Here is a 19801-nt window from a genome sequence, read left to right as displayed (position 1 = left end):
ATCTCTCATGATGTAAAAAGCTTTCCATAATGGAGTGAGTCTGCATTGTTTCCTTCAGATGCTTAGATATAAGAAAAAAACAGCAGAACAGTGATTATTTATTACTAAGGAAGGACAGGAAGAAAGGAGCAAGAGGGAGAGAGCGAGCTATGACTCAATTTTTACTGGAGGAGAGTATCTGATTTTTAACTGTACATGATCCAAATCTTGTTATTGATGATTTCACATAGAATAAGTATCAAATCTGGGTCACATCTGGTTAACAATCTGATTCTCTCCTCCGGTGTAAATCCGGTCTATGGCTCTATCTGCATGTTGTCAGTGTTAGAACTAGGCATCAGCAGGACAGAATCAAGTCCAGACCTGGGAAAAATATTTCAATATGGTTCGGATATTCAAAAACACAAGGAGCGCTTTCACTGCAAAGCAATGTTTCTCCTTTTTAGAGGCTGTCTTAAGATATTTATGCATTTTGGAGATAACTTTTAAAATGGTATTTCGGTTTCAGTTTTAATACTCAGCTCAGTTTGACTGTAAATACTCAATTGCTAACATTAGCTGCAATTAAGATGCGTATTCATTACTGATGATAAGAGTATTTCAAATTCTATATCGATAATATTAAATTGGTAACCTTTGATCAGTGTAATCAGGGTATTTGCAGGTTTCAGAAAGTCAAATTAGAGATTTTATAGGACGTTTTTAATGCTATCTGGAATGCTACCTGGAAAAAAGCTGTCAAAATTGGCAATTCATATTAGGGCTGGGCAATATATCGATATTATATCGATATCGTGATATGAGACTAGATATCGTCTTAGATTTTGGATATCGTAATATTGTGATATGGCATAAGTGTTGTCTTTTCCTGGTTTTAAAGGCTGCATTACAGTAAAGTGATGTCATTTTCTGAACTTACCAGACTGTTCTAGCTGTTCTATTATTTGCCTTTACCCACTTAGTCATTATATCCACATTACTGATGATTATTTATCAAAAATCTCAGTGTGTAAATATTTTGTGAAAGCACCAATAGTCATCCCTACAATATTGTCGCAATATCGATATCGAGGTATTTGGTCAAAAATATTGTGATATTTGATTTTGTCCATATCGCCCAGCCCTAATTCATATTATACTACTAACCTTGTTCTGTATTAATCTAAGAGCAGATATGCAGCGTGTCACTCTGCATGTCATTGCATAGCGAAAAAACAATAAGACCTCTAATAACTGCATTTAAGCCATTAACTCTAGGTCATTTATTTCAAGACTTTTCTTAACTTTTCAAGGACCTGCGAATACCCCGTTACAGAAAAAGGTGCATTGCTTCAGTTTGTACGTGTGCCAAAACACTGACTTGCAGGCAAACGGAAGCTAAATTAAGTTGAAGTGAGCAGCATTAATGCAAGCAAAGAGGAGAGCCAATATTGATGGCTGACTATTCACAAAACTATCTAGGGATATGTGTGCCAAAGGCCGCTAATATGGAAGTATTGCTTTTCAATAAAGCACTCCTGTGGTAGCTGTGATATTTGAATTGATTTTCAGGTGTATTTTAAGCCCAGGCTGGTTCAGTCTCCTCTCCTCTACCTAATCTTGCCCAGCTGGCTCTTGGCTCTGGACAGAGGCTGCAGAGCGATGAAGTCATCACCTATCGCCACGCGGTTGGAGTACATCTACACCCAGATAGGGAGAGGACACACCCACACACACACACACGCACACACACGCACACACACACACACACACACACACAGAGTACAGGGAGGGGAAAGAGCACAGACACAGGATAGGAGGAAGAACACATAGAGACAAAGGACTGGTTAGAAGTCACACTCACCCACACGTATGGGCTCAATCAGACACACACACTCGAGCGCACGCATATGCAATTATACACACTCTCACAAACACACACACACACACGCGCACACAAGAGGACAAAGAGGACAAAGGTTAGAGCAGAAACAACAAACAGGAATTGAAAAGACAGAAAGTTCATTCTACCTCAGGAACAAGAGGACAGTCTGAAAAGGAGAAAGGCATTAACTAAAACATAAGCTTTCTGTGGCTGGACAAATGAATAATAACACTGTGGGTGTGCTGGGAAGGGACCATGCACACTCTGTGTGTTTGTATGCGTGTGTGCACGATGTGAGAAGGGGTCATGCGGTGTGTGTGTGACTGAATACCATGCTCGTCCTGTAAAGAAGTGGGTTACCCGTGACCAGAGTGGCTGAGAAGAACATAACAACCTCAGACAGTGCTCTCTCTGTCTAGCTTCAGAGAGCGACCTTGACATTTCAAATTCTTTGTTTGATGTATTGTTTTTCTCCAGGCGCTTGTCACATTACAGGAGAAAAGACTGCTGTGTTTTTCTGCTATCCTTTAGCCACCATACAAATGGGGTTTTCCGGGGCAGAGAGTGGTAATTTCAGGTCAGTCACTCAGTCACTCACTCAGGGACAGTTTGCACGGAGCCTGCGCAGCCTCAGATGGCCTCTAGAGGGCGTCTTTGACTTTCTCTAACGCGCCTGATGTGCGCATCACGTCATGTCTGTCATGTGAGATGCACAGACAGCGGACCGGCAGCATTGAACTCAATCCACAGAGTCTGCCGGTGTGAAAACAAAAGTAAAACTTCCACAATTTGCTCCAAACTCGCCTGTCTAGCACGTCTTCTGCTGCCCTACGAACTTTAACGGTAGGTAATGTTATCATCTTGTGGTATTTACACACACACCCCATGGGTGCTGTTAGCTACAAGCTAACGAACTAGCCAGTGGCTTTCTAAATTCCGTGTTCAACATCTGCATGGTGACAGGCTCAAGTTAAAAATGTCAAGATATTCCTGGAAGGATTTTTGGTAGAAACTCCTCTCCCTATCTGATGTCATGCTCTCTGTCTAAGCCTCTTTCTCTCACCCTCTTCAGCCTTCTTCCATCCATCTCATTCCACCTGTAATTTCCTGATCACACATTCTACCCTGTCCACTTCTCTTTAAATCCTCCTCCCCCCTCCTCTCCTCCGTGCTACCTGGCTCTTCTGGGTGCTGGTGGGCTGCAGGTGCCGGTAGAAGACCTTCTTCACCACGTCGGGGAAGAGGCAGGTGACCACGATGATGATGATGGCGAACCAGGCCGAGCCGCTGGACAGCAGCTGGACGAAGACAAAGTACATGTCCTGGGTGTGGAGGAAGGGCCTGGTGAAGAGCGGGAGGAAGGGAAAGAATGGTTAGATAGCGAAAGAGGGGGATGTCAACTTGTCAAACTAATGAAGCTTTTGAATGTTCCTCTAACCAGTTGATGACCTTGTTTGAGGTGTTTATCTTTCATGTACTCCATACTGCTGTGTGAGCTTTATATACCTCTCTTTCTGTAGAGGAATCACTTTCATCTGCAATTTTGGCACATGCACAGAATATTAGCTTGAATTCGAAGCTTGAATACTTTAGTGAGCAACTCTTCTTTGAGGAATGTTCTCGACAGCTACTCTTAATTTGACTTGAGTAAAATGTAAATGAACACTGCCTCGTTTCCCACCTCTGCATCTCCAGGGAAGTGACTTTAACATTTTGCTAATTAAGTGATAGCTGTTGGCTAATGTGAGTGGTTCGATAGAGGCAAACCATGGCCTGAGTCCCTTTCTCTCGTTCTGTGGGAAAGAGGTTTTCAGAGGGCCAGAGTTTTCTACTCTTCTGTATCTTCCGGGCATTTAAAAGTCGTATTGAGCTGTCTGCGGATTGAATATTAGCTGAGTCAAACTGGAAGGTTTTCAGAATGAATGGGCTTCAATTCCCCGGTGCAATATAGACACAGCAGCCTATCAATTTTGTTTCAACAGCTGGAGTAAAAACAATGAACGCATATGACAAGCAGACCAATGTTCCATTATATACAGCCCACTCACTTTCATTTTCCATCAACTATAAAAGTAGTCGTTTATTATTAGCATGAAAGGATGTGGAAAAAAGTGCAGTTTCTCATTAAAATCTATGGGGCAAATCTGACTTGCCCTCTGCAAATAGTAGGTTTAAACACCATTAAAATGTTTTACTGAAGACAACCACAAGGTTTGGCCACTGCAATTTATTCTCTCTACAATCCTGCTCCATGGCCATTGTAGAGATTGTTTTTTCGGAATTTAGGGATCTCATCACGGAGATATGGAGGCACTCACGCAGGAACGTGGTGCAGCCGGGCCAAGCCTTTTCTTTGGTGTGAAAGCAAAGCGTTGTGTACAACAAAATAGCATCGACACTGTAAGAAGCTGTTCTCACCAGATGATGCCTCCGTAGAAGAGGGAGAAGATAAAGTAGAAGGCTATTGAGCCCCACGTCACAAAATGGTTCATCCACGTCCAGAAATGAGTCTCTAATGCAAGCTGTCATCACACACACACACACACACACACACACGGGGGAGGAAAAGAGAGCGAGGCGTAAAACAGAGAGACAGGGACAGGAGGGGCACCAATAAACGACAGCAATCTGCTACTGCGCTGTAAAAAACGACCTTGCCCCCAACTTGTGACAGATAAATAGTCTTCAATTAATGGCCAGTGACATCATCCTAATACTTCACTACTTATTTTATATGTGGACTGCAGCAGTGCATCCATCTCTCTGTGGACTTGTTGCCCTGCTTCTAGCTAATGCACATGGCAACCATCTTAAAAGGAACATGCTGCAACTTAACTGTCCAGTGTTTTAATTTCCCTACAGTGAGAGGCAAGTTTCAATAAGACCTTTCAAGACCTTTTTTTAATGCCAAACACTTTACTTGTAGACCTTTCAACAGGCCTGTTTGACTGGGCTGATTTCCCACTGGAAAACCTCTAAACCTGAATTTAAGACTATATGCTTGCTATATTTAACTGTATTCAAGAACTTTTAAGGCCTTGAGTTAATAAAAATAATATCATTTAGGACATTTTTAGACTTTTTCAAGACTTGTAGACACCCTGAAACCCTATCTTAATGTGTAGTGGACTGTGCAAGCTAGCTTAGCATCATCTTGAACATGTTAGCATATCCACGATAGCACAATATTGACTACAGACTATGACACGAGACTATACACATGGAGATGAAATTAATAGCTATTTTCTTGTGTATTATATTCATATTGTGTATTTATGTTACTTAGTGTATCATATGTTTGTTCTTGCTTATATTTCTTTTACCAGACAAACTTAGAACTAGTTCCCAAGGTCCTATGTTCCCAAGGTCCTAAGTTCCCAGGGTCCTATTTTCCCAGGGTCCTATGTTCCCAGGGTCCTAAGTTCCCAAGGTCGTATGTTCCCAGGGTCCTATGTTCCCAAGGTCCTATGTTCCCAGGGTCCTAAGTTACCAGGGTCCTATGTTCCCAGGGTCCTATGTTCCCAGGGTCCTAAGTTCCCAGGGTCCTATGTTCCCAGGGTCCTATGTTCCCAGGGTCCTATGTTCCTAGGGTCCTATGTTCCCCAATATTATCCAGTTTTTTTATTGGAACCATGCTTCAAAACAGCTATATAAACACAACAAAACCAATGGTTATCATTTTATTTGATTCTGAAGGTCTCTAACCCAAATCCAAACCCTAACCCTAACCCTAGAACTGGGGAACATAGGACCCTGGGAACATAGGAATGACTCCATGCAGTGCGCTAAGTGCCCGTGTGCAACCAGCATTGTCTAATGTAACAAGATAGACCTTCAGTAATCCAGATGGTGGTGTTGTTTTTTTTCCTGCCAATCCTCTCATCACTTAAAGGGTAAGCTAACTAAGAGGCCAACTTCCCAAAAAGTCAGTTAGTCCTTTAAGCTATGCAGGACAACATAATCAAATTCAGGGTAAATAAAGAGCGAGCTGCATCTCAGTGGTAGTACTCTATGACAGAATCAAATAAAAAGAGGTGCAATAAAGCTTCCATGGCAGATGTTGAGACTGAAATCTCATTTCAGGGTTGAGATGAAAGTCAGGCATAAGATAATGGCTTATTAAAGAACTCAATCTATTTTTATTATCGGAGTCATTATAGATCAAGTGTAAATTGTAAGGAAACATTTCTGCTGTTAAAACGCCATCATCTTTATTCACAGGAACACGTGTTACAATTAGAGTTGATAGACGTTGCTATGGGCGAGCAGAACCTTAAATCAGAGAGGCTACTTTATTGTGGGACCATGAGATTAGGTGTAACGTACCTTTAACGTGACAGTGATGACCATGACAGTGAAGACCAGCGTTCCAAACGTCCAGTTCCCAAACATCTATCAACAGAAACACAACAGTTAGCAAAAAAAAAATTCAACGGCACTGCATCCTTGCCATAAACAAAATGCAAAAATGTAATTTCTATTTAATATGAATTAAAACATATAGCCTGGTTTCCTTAAAATGGGGTGTGGGCCTACTACTAAGACTGCAATGTGTTTTAATAGGGAAATAGTGGCTAAGTTTACATGCACAGAGTCACCCGGCTATTGACCATACTCCATACTTCAGTTAAGGTCTTATTCCAGTTGACCCGTTTATATGAACCTTGATATCCAATTGAGCCAAGAATAAACCACTTAACAGAATATCCCCCCTCCCTCTTTGAATGAGTAATAGCAGGCTACTTCTAACATAGGGGAAAAAAATGACGATCCGAACGACAATCTCTGACCTCATGTTGGCACTTCTGATAAACAACCTGATGTCAAAGGCTATGACAAGTGACAAAAACGGCAGGCCGCAGAATACCATTCCAATACCAGCATTTCATCCAAACCACAGCTGTGGATGGAAGCTGGGAGTCAGGACTGGTGGGGAGAGGCTGGCTGAGCTTTACGGATGTAGAACAGAATGAAAACGTTTGTGTGTCGTGAGCCTCGTTCATCAAGCTGTGCAGCATTATGCCACCTGTAATGAAGCCCTGCCATCCATCCAACTGTTTGCTCACCTACTGTATGAGAGTCGCACTGTGGGGGGGGGGGGGGGGGGGTGTTGTTAGCAGCCAATTCATAACACAGCAGGAGTGTGAATTTGTACAGATGACGAAAAGCAAAGATGAAAGGAGTAAGATGTCTTGATGTTTACGCCGGAGTAAGCCGGGCATCTTGACCAGGGGCCGGATTCACAAAACCCTCTTAAGAAAAAAAAAAATCTTCTCAAGTGCCATTTTTTTCTTAACTTTAGTCTTAAGAAAAAGAATAGGAAAAAATGCTATTCTCAAAAACAGTTCTGATATATTTTCTTAACTTTCTTATGTTTCTTCCTAAGAAAAAACTTACAAATAAATGGTATTCTTGAAATGAAAGTTCTCAAATTTGTTCTTGATTTTTTTCTTAACTTTAAGACGGCCCTTCACCTGTCTTAAAACTCCTACAGTGAAAAGGTAAGCCTCTAATATCATATATTTAAACACATTTTAGACAAGTAGGTTATAGTTCAAAGTCTCCATAGGTTCCCCTACACCTAACATTAAGATGAACATTTATTGTAAAGCTTTATTTGGTGTAGGGCCAGGTAGCTAGCAAATTTTACAGTTACCAACAGCAACCAATGTTTAAATGTATGTTTTGTAGATGGAAGCACTTTGGGTTGCCTCCTAGCCTTGTCTCCTAGCCTCCTAGCCTTGTCTCCTAGCCTCAATGGCAGTAAGCCTAAAGTTTATTAACCAGAATTAATTCAGGCCCTATTTTGAGAAGTTCTTAAGTTGGAAAATTAAAGAAATTCGTAAGAAATGAGACTGTTACTAAGAAAATATTGAGGAATTGCGCTTAAGAGCCTTCTTAAGAACTCCCTAAAATTTCCTCTTATGTCATTTCTTAAGATCTATCTTAAGAACACATTGGTGAATCCGGCCCTTACGTTTCTCATGATTGGAGTATGAGCTTACCGGGTTATTATGACTAGTTATAACATCTATATGCTTCAACCCAAAACCAAGTTGGTTAAGTCGCCACATTAAGAAGGGAATTCTTTGTGCATGTGAACATAGCCGGAATAAATGTATATACACACACAGGAGAAAGTAAACTAAAATTGGACAGTATAGGTTTTCCCCTGGGAGGACAGTGATGCTTATTCTCATTTTCATTGAAAAACGTATTCAAATGATTATGGTGTGATTTTTGCGGGGATCTGTACCAAACAAAGATGTTTTCTTAAGTCTGTAGAATATGATGTGTAGACCAGGACATCTCTGCAGCACCACAATATTTAATGTAAAATGGTATTTTGACACACATTTCACCTTAAACAAATATTGTGCCTCCTGCGATTTGAAAATTGCAGTAGGCCATATTGCGATATCGATAAAATTTAGATTAATTGTTCAGCCCTAAATCAGAATTGATTATAATTTACCAGAATCAATGGGGATCAATGAGCTGATCTATTATTATTCTATTACTTTTCAATGAAAGGGAGGGAAAAGATGCAACATGAAAATGTGCCTTTCTCTAGAGCATCATTATCAATATAAAGTGTTGTGGAACCATACTGCCAAGTAAACAGACACTGTAAGGGGGGAAGTGATAAAATCTCTATCAATACCCCGCCCAGAGGAAACATGCATTCAACCGTAGAGCAGACTCTTCTTACCAGCTGCCTGTTAGCTCGCAAGATCTGAAGACATGCACAGCGTGAAGGCGGGAGAAGGAAAGAGAGAAATCAACAAAAGAAAGAAGAAAAGACAAGCGAGAGAGAGAGAGAGAGAGAGAGAGAGCAACAGGGGTGAGCGCTCTCCGGGAAATCCCGACCGGCAAACAGAAAGGGGGCAAACGGAGGGATGCGGCAGAGGAGGAAAGAGGGGGGGGGGGGGGGGATAGACGAGGTGAAGAGGCAGAGACGCGGAAGAAGATAAGAGAGAGAGAGAGGGAAGGATACCATAACAAACAGAGTGAGTGACATACAGACAGACAGGCAGACAGGTTAGACAGGCTGCTACAGTGATACAGACGGACAGATTGAAAGACAGGCTGTCACACAGGCAAACAGAGGCAGAAACAAGAGTGTCAAGGTAAGGAGGAATTCCAGAAAGATAGATAGGCAACAAGCCCCATCAATAAACTAGCATAGGTTTGTGTAGAGCCAGAATAAACATACATACACACACACATACATGTTGCTCCCTAAATACCATTCCTAGCCCTAAAAACAAACATTTCCCTAATCAGGTTTGGAAGACTCACAATATGTTTTCCCAGGTATTCTACTCTCATGAGATAGTAAAAGTATAGATCACACACACACACACACACACACCTGTCCATTGCCCATGAGCGTGGTGTCCTCTCCCATCAGTATGTAGGATCCGAAGAAGAAGACGAAGGCGTGACAGAAACCCAGCAGGGTCCAGTACAGAAAGGTCCGGAAAGACAGCAGAGAGTTCCTGCTGATGTCCCTGTAGGACACACACACAATCAGTTGTAACTTGCAGGGGCAGTTACAAAAATATAAGTTTTTCAATGAATTATCTACAAAATAGTATGTGAAAGTAGGTGAAAATCTTAGCTTTTGGGGTTTTAACAGGAATGACTAAACATATTGAAAATCCTCTGCATATTACCTGCTATTTTTATTAAAAATCAGCACGTCAATTTTGTAAAAGTGTATTTTACAGCAGTTACAGAAGCACATTATTATCTCGAAATTGGCCAATCCAGCCATCCCACTGCACCTTGGGTATAGATGCACCCTTACCCAGTGGTGGGAGAAGTACTCTGATCCTTTACTTAAGTAAAAGTACCAATACAGCAATGTAAAAATACTCCATTACAAGTAAAAGTCCTGCATGAAAAATCCTACTTAAGTAAAAGTACATAAGTATTAGCAGCAAAATGTAGTTAAAGTATTAAAGTAAAAGTAGTGGTTTGGTCCCTCTGACTGATATTTTATTATATATGACATCATTAGATTATTAATACTGAAGCATTAGTCCAGTGGTTCCCAACCTAGGGGTCGGGACCAAAGGGTCACCAGATAAATCCGAGGGGTCGTGAGATGATTAATGGGAGAGGAAAGAAGAAAAAACAAAGTTCTGATACACAAATCTGTTTTCAGTTTTTGGACTTTTTCTCTAATCTTTGATTTTTGCTGAAATATTGGATCATTTGAACATTTATTGAAATGAAACCATGTGAGGTTTAGAGGGAAAAATCACTATTTGGTGGAGCTGTTAACAACTCATAGACATCTGAAATGTGACCCGACTACACACTGCTTTTTGTAAGACGTCAAAAGCCAAAAAGGTTGGAAAGCACTGGTTTCATCTTTAACAATGTGTTGTATTTTAAAAGCTTGTTATATTATCCATTGTGTCAAATCTCCATCTGAAAAGTAACTAAAGCTGTCAAATAAATGTAGTGGAGTAGAAAGTAGAATATTTCCCTCTGAAATGTAGTGGAGTGGAAGTATAAAGTAGCATCAAATGGAAATACTCAAGTAAGGTACAAGTATCTCAAAATTGTACTTAAGTACAGTACTTGAGTAAATGTGCTTCCACCACTGCCCTTACCTGTACAGGACAGGCTTGTTCTGCAGTACGTGTGGATGGACCAGCTGTTCAAACAGGCTGTACACCAGGATGGGCAGCGAGGTGAAGCAGATGTTGTACAGTGTCAGGTACACACTGTCGTACAGAGTCTGGGACGGACAGGGAGAGGCGGCGTTACACTCCACACCAAACCGTTCACCTGGAGAGGCTGAACAGATGCTGTACAACCTAACCTAACCCCAACAAAAGGCTTCTTTCTGTCCATTAAGCACCTCTGAATACTTAAACCTGGCATTAACATGACATGGTCTTCAGATAGGAACTGGTCATTCAGTCAGACAGATCTTATACAGAGTAAGACACTGTCATATAGGGTCTATGGTGAGAGTTACATTTGAAAATCATGTCTCCTAATGGCCCAGAAGGCTACATACCACGACTGTATCACTGCATATAATTTAATAAAGCAGAAATGCCTTAAAAATAATCTAAAAATACCGTAGGATTAATATCATCTTTGTCTAGCATCAATTAAAGTAATAGCCTTAACAGACTAAAGCCTTAGTAACAGACTTAATGCCATTTCACACTAATGCAATCTTAATATATGGTGCCATTCTAATGGTAGTCAGTGGATGCCGCATTAGTTTTAAATCTTATTAAACATAAATCAATGGACAGAAATTGAGTTCCAAAGTTTTAAAGCCAATGCGGGAGCTGTTATAGGAAATATGTCAAATAAATATTTCAAGAGTTTCATTCCAAAGCGAGAGCCGCCATTTGCATAATGAGACGGCAACTCTGACAAAACAATCGCTAATATTAAGTAAAACTCAAACTGAATCTCAATGATGTTATTAGCCATAACCGTTTACTTTTTGAAAGAGCAACATTGGAAGGATGAATACAATTATGCAATGAAAATCAGGTGACATTTTTCCCTCAAAAAACAGAAAAGCTATGTTTAATGCATGCAGTCCTTGAAGTAATCCTTGATCTTGATGTGAAAAGACTTTAAAATGGCCTGACAATGAGACTGCACAACATCAAACCAAGACCAAACAGTGACATATGAGGCAGAGAGAGAGAGAGAGAGAGAGAGAGAGAGAGAGAGAGAGAGAGACTTACTTGTTGTGAAAACAGACAGAAGAACTGGTATAAAAACTGGGGCGTGATAAAACACACATTCTAGAAGAGAGAGACAGAGAGGGAGGGAGGGAGGGAGAGAGACATTAAAAAAAACATTGCAGAGGAGAGAGGCTGAGTGAGACATCCAAACTTGAAGAGGAGGCGGACAAATACAATGCAACTTTGAGGATTTCTGAGCACAGTTATGATCGCGGCCCATATAAGAGCCAGGCAGTTATTGTAACAAAATGTATTTCTCAATGACCTACATGGCTATCAAGGCCTTGGTGTGAAAGGGGCATACTGTAAGTCAGTGATTCTCAACTCTTTTTCATATCAAGGACCCCTAATTTAGTCCACATTTGGGCCTCGGACCCCCATTTGATGAGATTTTGTGTCTCGGACCCAAATATGCAAATATTTTTATTGTTAGATATGATTTTGTCCAGAATTCCAAGACTATCTATATTGTAGGTAGAGAGATAACAGAGAAACTATGATCAAAACAGTCATTCTTCTACATTCTCTAACTGTGTTAACTTCTTGTAAATGAAATAATGCTGAAGTTTAACAATAAATCAATTTGCCTGGGGACCCCCTGGAACCCCCTCAAGGACCCCTGGTGGTCCCCGAACCCCACGTTGAGAACCCCACGTTGTAAGTGACATTTTGGCTAAAAATGAGTATTATATATCATTGGAAAGCTCTTGTTGAGCTTTACCTCAAAATATCACATTTGTAATAAACAAAATTAAAACAAGCGGAGAATCGAAAGACTTAAGATTTGATGCAAAAAGGGGCGTAGCTGCACTTAAGCCCCTTTGGCAATGAATAAAGCAACATAACGATGTGCACTTATGGTATGGCTGCATGACAATGCTGGGACAAAAGGTCCACATCTGGCTGCTCCAATGTCACACAAAGGAATGACGGGAACAAAAAAATAGCTCTTGCTACAGCAAAGCACATTGTGTTCTAGGAATGCATTTGAATTAAGATGAGTGAGTCCTGTGTGGACCATACATGGGGAAAAATGTTAAATATGTATGCTGTTCTAATTTCTTTTTCAGCGCAATAAACAGTCGACTGCATGACTGAGGCAATAGCGGTTTTTACCAAATATGACAAACTAAAAACACTTCAAAGGAGCCCAGATTTGACTGGCTTCTGACAATAATGCATTTGCTGCTGCAGAGTGAAGTAGCTGCAACCAGCATTAGGTCCATAAGCTAATACTGTGCATCTCAAGTAGTGCATAAAAAAATACTAGTGTGCGAGTGTGTGCAGAGAAACGTTTATAAATGTTTTCTAAGCGGAGCCAAAGTCTTACCTTGTAGAAAAAGTACTGTACAAGCGTAGCTATTCGGATGTAGTAGAAGTGACCGTGGACCAGCAGTAGTTTAGCCAGGAACTTAAACCTGGCGATTGCATAGTCACTGTTTCTCACGGCCTGACGACCCTCCTTCCCCATGATACCTGGAGACACACACACACAAAAATGCACATTTCAAGTTAGACACACTGCACAAAAGAGATGAGTTGTAGCATATCCAGGGTTCCCACACATGTTCATGGATACAATTTCAAAACTTTTCCATGACTTTTCAAGGATCCATAATAGAATTTCCATGTAATGTGATGCAGTGACTCCAAATCAATACCATAAATTATTACTACACTGGACAAATAGGACACACTTCTTTATATTGGATTTTAGTGCTTTAGAGTCACTGCATCACATTACATGGAAGCTATTGAAATAAAACATACATTTTCCATAAAAATATTATAGTATTATAAATATTATTATAAAATACAAGAAGCACTAAAATCCAATATAAAGAGGTGTGTCCTATTTGTCCAGTGTAGTAATAATTTCTGGTATTGATTTGGAGTCAGTGGGTCACATTACATGCAAGCTATTGAAAAAAAAAAACATGAATTTTCCATAAAAATATTTATAAAAAATAGAAAAAGCACTAAAATCCAATATAAAGAGGTGTGTCCTATTTGTCCAGTGTAGTAATAATTTCTGGTATTGATTTGGAGTCACTGCATCACATTACATGCAAGCTATTGAAAAAAAAAACATGAATTTTCCATAAAAATATTTATAAAAAATAGAAGAAGCACTAAAATCCAATATGACGAGGTGTGTCCGATGTGGCCTGTACAGTTATAATTTCTGGTACTGAGTTGGAGTCACTGGGTAACATTACATGGAAGCTTTTGAAGAAAATGCCATTATTTTTTATGAAAATATTTATGTAAAACAAAAAAATGACACATTAGCAATCAAAATAAGTGTGCTACATCAATTTAGTACAACTTTTTAATCCATTTCAATTCCATGACTTTTCCAGGTTTTCCATGACCGTGGGAACCCTGCATATTGTATGTGTGTGTGTGTGTGTGTGTGTGTGTGTGTGTGTGGGGCCACGTTGGTGAGTGCTTACCTATGCCCACGTGGGCTTCCTGTATCATACTGACATCATTGGCTCCATCTCCGATAGCTAGGGTGATGGGTTTCTCCGGGGACGTTTTTAAAAGACGCACCACCTGAACAGAAAAAATGGCAACATTGACATCCGGGGCTTAGTTTTAGGTTCGTTCCCCCCCCCCCCCGTGTGTTTCATGACCTCAGGTGATTGACACATGGTAAGTGTGGTACCTTGGCCTTCTGCAGGGGGGCCATGCGGCAGCACAGCACGGCCGAACAGTTTTTACACACTTCCATGAAGAGCTTCTCGTGCTCCCGCAGAGCTAGAGACAGACTGGCCCCGTCCACCACCAGACCGTGCTGGATCACGTGGTCCTCCTTTATCCTGGAGACACGGAGGGAGAGAGAGAGAGAGAGAGGGAGAGAGGGAGAGAGAGAGGGGGAGAGAGAGAGAGAGAGAGAGAGAGAGAGAGGGGGAGGGAGAGAGAGAGAGAGCAGAAAATAACCAGGAGACAGGAGAGGAGGAGAGGGATGGAAAGAACAGGTGAGAGTGAGAAAAGACCAGGAGACAGGAGAGGAGAAGGAGAGGAGGAGAGAGATGGAAATAACAGGTGAGAGAGAGAGAGAGAGTGCAGAAAAGAACAGGAGAGAGGAGAGGAGGAGAGAGATGGAAAGAACAGGTGAGAGTGAGAAAGGACCAGGAGACAGGAGAGGAGGAGAGGAGGAGGAGAGGGATGGAAAGAACAGGTGAGAGAAAGAGAGAGAGTGCACAAAAGAACAGGAGAGAGGAGAGGAGGAGAGAGATGGAAAGAACAGGTGAGAGTGAGAAAAGACCAGGAGACAGGAGAGGAGGAGAGGAGGAGGAGAGGGATGGAAAGAACAGGTGAGAGAGAGAGAGTGCAGAAAAGAACAGGAGAGGGGAGAGGGATGGAAAGAACAGGTGAGAGAGAGAGAAGACCAGGAGACAGGAGAGAAGAAGGAGAGGAGGAGAGAGATGGAAAGAACAGGTGAGAGAGAGAGAGAGAGAGAGTGCAGAAAAGAACAGGAGAGAGGAGAGGAGGAGAGAGATGGAAAGAACAGGTGAGAGTGAGAAAAGACCAGGAGACAGGAGAGGAGGAGAGGAGGAGGAGAGGGATGGAAAGAACAGGTGAGAGAGAGAGAGAGAGAGAGAGAGAGAGAGGAGAAAAGACCAGGAGACAGGAGAGGAGAAGGAGAGGAGGAGGTGAGGGATGGAAAGAACAGGTGAGAGAGAGACAGAGAGAGAGACAGAGAGAGAGAGAGAGAGTGAGAGAGAGAGAGAGAGGAGAAAAGACCAGGAGACAGGAGAGGAGAGGAGGAGGAGGAGGAGAGGGATGGAAAGAACAGGTGAGAGAGAGACAGAGAGAGTGAGAGAGTGAGAGAGAGAGAGAGAGAGAGAGAGAGAGAGAGGAGAAAAGACCAGGAGACAGGAGAGGAGAGGAGGAGGAGGAGGAGGAGAGGGATGGAAAGAACAGGTGAGAAAGAGAGATTGAGAGAGAGAGAGAGCAGAAAAGAACAGGAGACAGGAGAGAAAGAGAGAGATGGAAAGAACAGGTAAGAGAGAGAGAGAGAGCGCAGAAAAGAACAGGAGAGGTGGAGGAGAGGAGGAGAGAGATGGAGAGAACAGGTGTGAGAGCAGCACTTTCATTTAAAATGAGGAGAAATGTTAAAAAGTCATTAATAGTCAAGTGATTGTTGTTAATAAGCCCTGTGTGTGTGGGAGTGTTCAAGACTGTCTTGGAAAAAACAAACATCACTTATGTTCCCATGGCAACGCCCTGACTCACTGCCATCACCGCGGTAACTCAAGCCCACAGCCAATCAGGCTTCAGCACGGCACTATGTGACATATTCTTTTCACACTAATAAAGTCCCCTGGGGGGTAAGTTCGTTTACAACAGTGCCAAATTCATAACATTTGAAATTCATATTATTATAATTCATATTATAATATTTGAAAGTCCAATGTTACCAGAGTATCAAGCCTTCATTGTCTCTCTCTCTCATCTGTTCTTTCAATCCCTCTCCTCCTCTCCTGTCTCCTGGTCTTTTCTTCTCTCTCTCTCTCTCACCTGTTCTTTCCATCCCTCTCCTCCTCTCCTCCTCTCTCCTGGTCTTTTCTCACTTTCACCTGTTCTTTCCATCCCTCTCCTCCTCTCCTGTCTCCTGGTCCTTTCTTCTCTCTCTCTCTCTCACCTGTACTTTCAATCCCTCTCCTCATCTCCTTCTCCTGGTCTTTTCTCACTCTCATCTGTTCTTTCCATCCCTCTCCTCCTCTCCTGTCTCCTGTTCTTTTTATCTCTCTCTCTCTCACCTGTTCTTTCCATCCCTCTCCTCCTCTCGTCTCCTGTTCTTTTCATCTCTCTCTCTCTCACCTGTTCTTTCCATCCTTCTCCTCCTCTCCTGTCTCCTGTTCTTTTCATCTCTCTCTCTCACCTGTTCTTTCCATCCCTCCCCTCCTCTCCTGTTCTTTTCATCTCTCTCTCTCTCACCTGTTCTTTCCATCCCTCTCCTCCTCTCGTCTCCTGTTCTTTTCATCTCTCTCTCTCACCTGTTCTTTCCATCCCTCTCCTCCTCTCCTGTCTCCTGTTCTTTTCATCTCTCTCTCACCTGTTCTTTCCATCCCTCTCCTCCTCTCGCTCGTCTCCTGTTCTTTTCATCTCTCTCTCTCACCTGTTCTTTCCATCCCCCTCCTCCTCCCTGTCTCCTGTTCTTTTCATCTCTCTCTCACCTGTTCTTTCAATCCCCCCTCCTCCTCTCCTGTCTCCTGTTCTTTTCATCTCTCTCTCTCACCTGTTCTTTCCATCCCCCTCCTCCTCTCCTGTCTCCTGTTCTTTTCATCTCTCTCTCACCTGTTCTTTCCATCCCTCTCCTGTCTCCTGTTCTTTTCATCTCTCTCTCTCTCTCTCACATGTTCTTTCCATCCCCTCTCCTCCTCTCCTGTTCTTTTTATCTCTCTCTTCTCACCTGTTCGTTCCATCCCTCTCCTCCTCTCCTGTTCTTTTCCTCTCTCTCACTGTTCTTTCCATCCCTCTCCTCCTCTCCTGTTCTCCTGTTCTTTTCATCTCTCTCTCTCTCTCTCACCTGTTCTTTCCATCCCTCTCCTCCTCTCGTCTCCTGTTCTTTCATCTCTCTCTCTCACCTGTTCTTTCCATCCCTCTCCTCCTCTCCTGTTCTTTTCATCTCTCTCTCTCTCTCACCTGTTCTTTCCATCCCTCTCCTCTCTCCCTGTCTCCTGTTCTTTTCATCTCTCTCTCTCACCTGTTCTTTCCATCCCTCCCCTCCTCTCCTGTTCTTTTCATCTCTCTCTCTCACCTGTTCTTTCCATCCCTCTCCTCCTCTCCTGTTCTTTTCATCTTCTCTCTCTCTCTCTCTCACCTGTTCTTTCCATCCCTCTCCTCCTCTCCTGTCTCCTGTTCTTTTCATCTCTCTTTCTCACCTGTTCTTTCCATCCCTCTCCTCCTCTCCCTGTCTCCTGTTCTTTCAGCGCTCTCTCTCTCTCTCCTGTTCTTTCCATCCTCTCCTCTCCTCCTCCTCTTCTTCTCCTCTCCTGTCTCCTGGTCCTTTCTTCTCTCTCTCTCACCTGTACTTTCAATCCCTCTCCTCCTCTCCTGTCTCCTGGTCCTTTCTTCTCTCTCTCTCTCACCTGTACTTTCAATCCCTCTCCTGGTCTCTCCTTCTCCTCTCCTGGTCTCCCTCTCCCTCTCTCTCTCCCTCTCTCTCTCTCTCCCCCCCCCCCCCCCCCCTCTCTCTCTCCCTCCCCCTCTCTCTCTCTCCCCTCCCTCCCTCCCTCCCTCCCTCTCTCTCTCTCTCCCTCCCTCCTCCCTCTCTCTCCCCCTCCCTCTCTCCCTCCCTCTCTCTCCCCCTCCCTCCCTCTCTCCCTCCCTCTCTCCCCCTCCCTCCCTCTCTCTCCCTCCCTCCCCCTCTCTCTCTCTCACCTCCTGGCCAGCCTGCGGAGCTGCTCGGCACACTCGTTGTCAGAGCGCTGCTGCAGGAGCTCCAGGACGTTCATGGTGCGGTGGAAGTGGCCACAGGACAGGCTGACGCTGACCGCCGTCTCGTGCTTGTCCCCCGTCAGCACCCACACCTTGATGCCCGCCAGCCGCAAGGCCTCGATGGTCTCCTGGACCTTGTCCTGGAGTCTGGGGACGGGGGGGGGGGGGGGGGGGGGGGGAGATAATGTGTTATGTGAAGTACTGAGTCAAACAGTCGGTGCTCACGTGAGTCTCGCACCAAAGGAAGTGTAATGCATTCACTTGAGAAAAAAAAAAATTGCCCTGTTTTTCTGAATTAACAAGATAATTATGTCAGAATTCTGAGAAAAGTTTTCAAGGAAAAAAAATAATTATGCTGTGTTTTTTAGTTTAATAAACAAATAAAAATGGATTAAATTAAACAGGCGGCGCAGGTTTGCTTCCATGAAATCGAGCTCTCAAGTAGGAATGAGAGCTTCTCTTGGGATTTTGAGATATCTCATACCTCATCAGAAAAACAGAGCAGAATTATTATTTTTTTCCATGAAAACTTTTCTCAAAATTCTGAGATAATTATCTGGTTAATTCAGAAAAACAGAGCAGAATTATTTTTTTTTCCATGAAAACCTTTCTCAGAATTCTGAGATAATTATCTGGTTAATTCAGAAAAACAGGGCAATTTTTTTTTTCTCAAGTGAATGCATTACACTTCCGTACGCAACTGACCAGAGGGGTAAAGTGTGAAACGTAGCCTAAACAAAATGTTAAGGAGGTAAGCCATTTGAAAATAGCCGTTTATTATCATTTGCTTCACAGGAGTAGCAATTACCAGGTGGGAATACAATAGTCGGCTAATGTTGCAGTGTGAAGTGAGTTAATGTTAGTGTCATTAGAGTATGACAGAGTGAGAGACAAAGATACTGAGTTGGCTAAATGAAATGTCAACAATAATGCAGCCAAAATATAGTCTAATTAAATGTTACACACTACTGAAAATTGATTAAAACATCAATTAACTGAATTATATGAATGCATCATTAACTGAATACAGGAATAAAGACCATTTGACAAGTTATTAATAAACAGCATGCATTTCACAGACACAAGTTAGTTTGCCTATTTCCGCCTGACCACGCGTTTCAGCTGTTTAGAAGAGGTTAACAGATAATGAATATGATCTACTCTTAACATGGTTATCAGCTTTCCATGATTCATATTAGCACCAGAAAGAAAGTTTAATCCCCTGCTCGATAATAGAGAACTTCCATTGTGACCGTGTCTGCCTGAGGAGGAATTCATTAGAGAGAGAGAGAGAGAGAGAGAGAGAGGGAGAGAGTGGGAGGAGAGAAAGAGCGAGAGAACGCGCAGAGTGAGAGAAGCGAGAGAGGCTTATGTCAGGAGCAGATGGCGAGCGGCGAACGTTCGTCTTCCTTGTGTGTGTGTGTGTGTGTGTGTGTGTGTATTCATCTCCTATTGACCCCTATTGTTTTTAAGATGTTCCACTTTCCCTGTACAGCTATGTGCAAGCCATAAGACTTTTGAAAAGCACAACTATTATTACAGTATATGTATCTGTACTTTATTTATACAGCTCCTAGTATCTGTAGGTCTCTCTATATGCAGCTCCTATCTTTATAGACCAGTGGTTCTCAACGTGGGGTCCGGGGACCACCAGGGGTCCTTGAGGGGGTTCCAGGGGGTCCCAAGTAAATTAAACTTCAGCATTATTTCATTTACAAGAAGTGAACGCAATTAGAGAATGTAGAAGAAT

At 42.5% G+C, this 19801-nt stretch overlaps 1 protein-coding gene across 1 annotated transcript in view; it reads right to left on the bottom strand.

Annotated features, from left to right (window-relative positions):
• The window catches only part of atp11b (ATPase phospholipid transporting 11B), a gene marked incomplete at its 5' end in the record, with an annotated part of 35877 nt that extends 17679 nt beyond the window's left edge, over positions 1 to 18198 (bottom strand). The window contains 10 exons of the mRNA XM_071512457.1: positions 3040 to 3205; positions 4283 to 4386; positions 6191 to 6256; positions 9240 to 9378; positions 10492 to 10619; positions 11599 to 11658; positions 12929 to 13074; positions 14055 to 14157; positions 14270 to 14423; positions 17995 to 18198. Of these exons, the coding sequence (XP_071368558.1) occupies positions 3040 to 3205; positions 4283 to 4386; positions 6191 to 6256; positions 9240 to 9378; positions 10492 to 10619; positions 11599 to 11658; positions 12929 to 13074; positions 14055 to 14157; positions 14270 to 14423; positions 17995 to 18198 (1270 nt within the window). The remainder of the gene's footprint in view (positions 1 to 3039; positions 3206 to 4282; positions 4387 to 6190; positions 6257 to 9239; positions 9379 to 10491; positions 10620 to 11598; positions 11659 to 12928; positions 13075 to 14054; positions 14158 to 14269; positions 14424 to 17994) is intronic.
• Positions 18199 to 19801: the final 1603 nt, after the last annotated feature.

Source organism: Centroberyx affinis, unplaced genomic scaffold (genome assembly GCF_046629955.1).
Source record: "Centroberyx affinis isolate AG114_WGS23_722 - 3 ecotype Tasmania unplaced genomic scaffold, CSIRO-AGI_Caff_v1 ptg006300l_1, whole genome shotgun sequence".
Taxonomy (NCBI): domain Eukaryota; kingdom Metazoa; phylum Chordata; class Actinopteri; order Beryciformes; family Berycidae; genus Centroberyx; species Centroberyx affinis.
Note: the sequence above shows the minus strand (reverse complement) of the source record. Positions and strands in the feature narration are given on the sequence as shown.